The 4,573-nt window shown below is 55.8% G+C and overlaps 1 protein-coding gene across 1 annotated transcript; it reads left to right on the top strand.

The window, feature by feature from the left end:
* The first annotated feature begins 689 nt into the window (after positions 1–689).
* On the top strand, positions 690–3,307 carry SIX6 (SIX homeobox 6). The gene is made up of 2 exons (XM_068148952.1): positions 690–1,354; positions 2,462–3,307. Exons 1-2 carry the CDS (start codon positions 783–785, stop codon positions 2,628–2,630), a joined length of 741 nt encoding a protein of 246 aa, XP_068005053.1. The 5' UTR covers positions 690–782; the 3' UTR covers positions 2,631–3,307.
* The last annotated feature ends 1,266 nt before the right edge of the window (positions 3,308–4,573 follow it).

Here is a 4,573-nt window from a genome sequence, read left to right as displayed (position 1 = left end):
TGGACCCCCCCCCCCCGCTTTACCAAGGAGGGTGCAGGGGGCTCCCGGCCATCCCATAGCGGAGCCTCTCCCTCCAACTTTCCGGCAGCAAACCGCAGCGGGTGCCGGGTGTCCCCTTGCCCGCGTCGCAGTTCTGACCCTGCCCGGAGCGAAGGGGCAGGGCGGCGGCGTCGCGGTCCCGCGGGGAGAGGGCCGGGGCGCCCCGGGGAGCGGGAAGGGGAGCCGAGGCGGGGAGGTGCCGCCGGCCGGCGGTGCGGGACCGCCGCCGTGATTGGCAGCGGCTGTCAGTGAGTGGCAGCTCCACCATGGAAACTCGAGAGCCAATCTGCCGAGCCCGGCAGCAAATCAGCCGCTCCCGCAGCAGAGCGCGGCGGCGGCGCTGAGCTGGGCTTGTGTCTTTTTCGTTTTTTTTTTTTTTTTTTTTTTTTTTTTCCCTGTCTTTCTGTCTTTTTTTTTTTTTTGTCTTTTTTTTTTTTTCTTTTTTTCTTTTTCCTCCTCCCTTCCTCCCTCCCCCCACGCCCGCCCTCCCCCGCTGCTCCATCCTCCTCCGCCTCGCCCCTGCCCACCGCCCCCAGTCGCCGGAGCCGCCGAACGCTCCCCATCGCCTCTCCGCCCTCCACCGTCCCTCCCGCGGCAGCTTCGCCAACCCCGGAGAAGGCAGAAGCGGAGCGAGCGGCGGCCGCCGGGGCCGCTGCCCGCTTCCCCGCCGCGGGGGTGTGCGGGGCGGCGGCGGGCACCGCCGAGGGTGCGCTGAGCGCGGAGCGGAGCTTGGTGCCGCCTCCATGTTCCAGCTGCCCATCCTCAATTTCAGCCCGCAGCAGGTGGCCGGGGTATGCGAGACCCTGGAGGAGAGCGGGGACATCGAGCGCCTGGGGCGCTTCCTCTGGTCCCTGCCCGTGGCCCCGGCGGCCTGCGAGGCCCTCAACAAGAACGAGTCGGTGCTGAGAGCCCGGGCCATCGTGGCCTTTCACACAGGGAACTACCGGGAGCTGTATCATATCCTGGAAAACCACAAGTTCACCAAGGAGTCCCACGCCAAACTGCAAGCCCTCTGGCTGGAAGCGCATTACCAGGAGGCGGAGAAGCTGCGGGGCCGACCCCTGGGGCCGGTGGACAAGTACCGGGTGAGGAAGAAGTTTCCGCTGCCCCGCACCATCTGGGACGGGGAGCAGAAGACACATTGCTTCAAGGAGCGGACAAGGCATTTGCTGCGGGAGTGGTACCTGCAGGACCCTTACCCAAACCCCAGCAAAAAGCGGGAACTGGCTCAGGCCACGGGACTTACCCCCACGCAGGTGGGCAACTGGTTCAAAAACCGCAGGCAAAGGGACAGGGCAGCAGCCGCCAAGAACAGGTAAGGTGCTGCCCGTCCCGTCGGGGCACAGGGCCCTCTCCCCGCCCCAATTTAGGGAGGCTTGTCCCTCCGCTGATGAGTCTCACGGGCCACACAGGCCGGTATGAGGATGCCGGGCAGAGGCAGCGCGGCCTCGACGCTGAGGCTAGCCCCATCTCGGGGGACGGGGAAACGAGCCTGGGAAATTTCTCCCAGGAAAATGCAGCGAGATGAAGTAGGAGCAGAGGGAAAAACTTATTATTTTAAAATTTATTTACTTATTTTCAATACGGAGGTGGTCCTCGCCTGGGCTCCGCTTTGGATGCTCTTGGAGGCGCGGGACGGTGGAGGGAGATCAGCCGGGCAACACGGCTGATGAAGATTCCGTGACTCCGGCAGGACCAGGCGGCGGCGAGGTCCTTAGCGGTGGCTAAGGGGAGACAGCCTCCCCCTTCAAAATTCTGACCGGACATATATAGCTATTTCATATATGTCTAGCTGAAGCAAAGACTACAGTACCCTTCTGGGGCCCAGGTCGTTTGCAGAGAGCTGCCTTGTCCTGAACCTCCGCCGGGAACACTTCTTGGAATAATTCTCTAATTTCTCTTCTCCCCTTTTTCTTTTTTTTTTTTTTTTTTCCCAAAACCACAAAATCTCAGCTCTAAACTCGCGGGGTTGTCCCAGCTCTGGTAGACGCCCCATGAAGCGGGGAAGGGCGCAGAGCCTCCCGTTATTTCTCTCCAGAATCCTTTGAGGGGGGAGGTGTCCACTCGTCACTCCGTAGCTGCGGAATGGGGCTATCATCCTCATCCCGTTTTCATCGGCTACGAGGGAAGATGTAAGGCCTGCTGGAGGGTAGCCTATGCCGGGGGATGCTGCAGCGATTTACCGACCCTTCGGATGAGTCCCAGTTTGGGGACAGGATGCTGAGAGTGGGGGGACAGACGCTCTCTCCCCACAGGCCCAGGAGTGGTGCTAGCCCTGGGGTGAGCACCCAGTTTCTCAGGCAGCGCCAATAAACTGGGCTAACTGGTGTGAGCTGGAGGTGGGGGTGGGAGTCCCTCAGTGGGGGGAAAGCGGGGTGCTCTCGGCAGGTCCGGTGATGCTGTGTGTGCCGGTTCCTTGCAGGCTACAGCAGCAGGTCCTAACGCAGGGCTCGGTGCGCTCGCTGCAAGCAGAGGAGGAGAGCGGCGGGGAGGCGGGAGGGGCCGCCTCCAGCCCCGCAGCCAGCCTCTCCAGCAAAGCGGCCACCTCCGCCATCTCCATCACATCCAGCGACAGTGAATGTGACATCTGACACCACCGCCATGACAAACTGGGGGGAGTGGGAGGTCCAGCTAACCGGTGCCTGCCTTCCTGCCCACACGGCCGGAATAGTGGGGCTTGTAATCGTCCAACCGCGGTCCCCAAACCCGAGGTATGGGGAGCTCCCCAGCCACACGCCTCTCGCCCGCGCCTTCCTCCCAGGCCTGCAGCATACTGCATTAAAAAATGTGATAGAAATCGTTGTCGCCTTTATTTCGAAGGATTTGCAGAATTGACGCCTAAAACAAAAACAAACAAACAAACAAAAAGCCCGCTAAAAAAAAAAAAAAAAAAAAAAAAAGCCCACAAAACTTAAAAAAAAAATAGACATCCCCCCAATGCTAAGTTGCAAAATGTCTGAAAGAGACTGCCCTTACCCCGCGGGGGTGTTTAATGTTGAAAAGACGCTGTTCTTTTGGTTGGGTTTTGCTTTACTTTAAAGTTTTGGGTTTGTTTGGTTTTTTGTTTGTTTGGGGTTTTATATATATATATATATAATGTTTATTTACTTATTTAAGGGATTGCTATGGTAGATTTTTTTTCTATTATTATTATTAATTATTATTATTATTGGCTTGTTCTCTATGTGCACAGGTGACTTGTAGAGCATGTGCAGGACGAAACTGTATGAAACAGCCTAAAACCATAATAAAATATTTGGTGAACGACCCTCGCATCTGCGTTGAAATGACGGTGTCGGTCTCAAGACCACCAGTTTACGCAGAGCAGATTTCCAAGGCCACCGGTATTTCAGCGTCAGCTTGGCAGGAACCGAAATAGTCGGGTCCCCGGGACCGGGGTGTGATGTTTTCGCTAGGCATAGAGCTGGAGGCGGGGAGCCGGAATGAAGAGAGGGGAGCAGGGTCGAGGCTGGCGGAGGATGCGGGTGCCCGGGGGAGGGAAGGAGAAAGCATCGCCACAGCTTCTTCTCTCTCAAGGGCTTTTGGGATTATCAGCGGTGAATTTTCGGACACAGAGGAGGGAAAAGAAAGAAAAAGGGGGAAAAAAAAAAAAAAAAAAAAAAAGAAAAAAAAAAAGAGGAAAACCGGAGAAAACTTTCCGTCCTCCTTGGGCAAATTAAAAAAAAAAAAAATTTAAAAAAAAAAATAAAATTCAAGAGCCCTTCATAACCGGGAAAGGCCGGATCGGGGGCAAAATAACCTCAAATCTCGACTCCTGCGATGTGCCAGGGTTTGTCCTCATTCTCCTTCTCCCTCGCTTTGTTTCGGGGCGGTTTTGCTGTAGGATACCAAAAGCCAGGTCTAAGGAGCGTGCTAATCTTTTTCCCCTAGCAGAAGGATTTTATATTATACAATTTGACATTGATCTTTAAATCGCCTGAGCTGTGCTTTTTTTGTCTGCTCGGTCTCATCGCGTTTACTACCCTGTCCTCAGAGGGATGCCTCCTTGGTAAGCTGATTGCTCGTTCGTTTTATTTAGCAGGCGAAGCCGGGCAGAGCTCACCCGCAGCAGCTCCAGGGAACGCCCCGGCTCCTCTTGGCGCTAGCTCCCCTGTAAAGGTACGGACGGAGAGGGCACAGGGCCATCTCAGATCCGTGACATTAATTCAGTCGTGCTGCCTTTTATCGGGATGTATATTCCCTTCTCGGCAGTGGCTTCTCCCCCTCTGCCTAAGTTTGCATTTAAAGCCTGAAAGGCGTTAGCATCATCGATTTCTAGAGCTGCGTTGCCCAGCGCTTGTGCCTCGGTTTTCCTTACAGACCATCACAGCGACGGGTCAGGGAACAGGTATTTATTAACTGATTTTTTTAAAGTTCATTTACAAGCAACTTTCCCTGGCGAGGGTGTCGTGAGTGAGGTAAATAGGTTGCATTTTGTGAGAGTAGGAGCAGCGGATATTGGGTGTGGGGGCAGCGCGGGGGTTTCCAGCTCCTTTTGAGGGATACTCACCTGCGGGATGGTTGCCAGTTCCTT

The sequence above is a fragment of the Melanerpes formicivorus genome, unplaced genomic scaffold (genome assembly GCF_026170545.1).
Source record: "Melanerpes formicivorus ecotype bairdi unplaced genomic scaffold, bMelFor1.0.p_v2 SCAF_17, whole genome shotgun sequence".
Classification (NCBI taxonomy): domain Eukaryota; kingdom Metazoa; phylum Chordata; class Aves; order Piciformes; family Picidae; genus Melanerpes; species Melanerpes formicivorus.
Note: the sequence above shows the minus strand (reverse complement) of the source record. Positions and strands in the feature narration are given on the sequence as shown.

Bases quoted from the DNA above. Each gene is read 5' to 3' on its own strand.
- SIX6 (XM_068148952.1), top strand. From the start codon at position 783: ATGTTCCAGCTGCCCATCCTCAATTTCAGCCCGCAGCAGGTGGCCGGG. The intron at 1,355-2,461 runs GTAAGGTGCTGC...GGTTCCTTGCAG, and splicing joins GCAGCAGCCGCCAAGAACAG to GCTACAGCAGCAGGTCCTAA.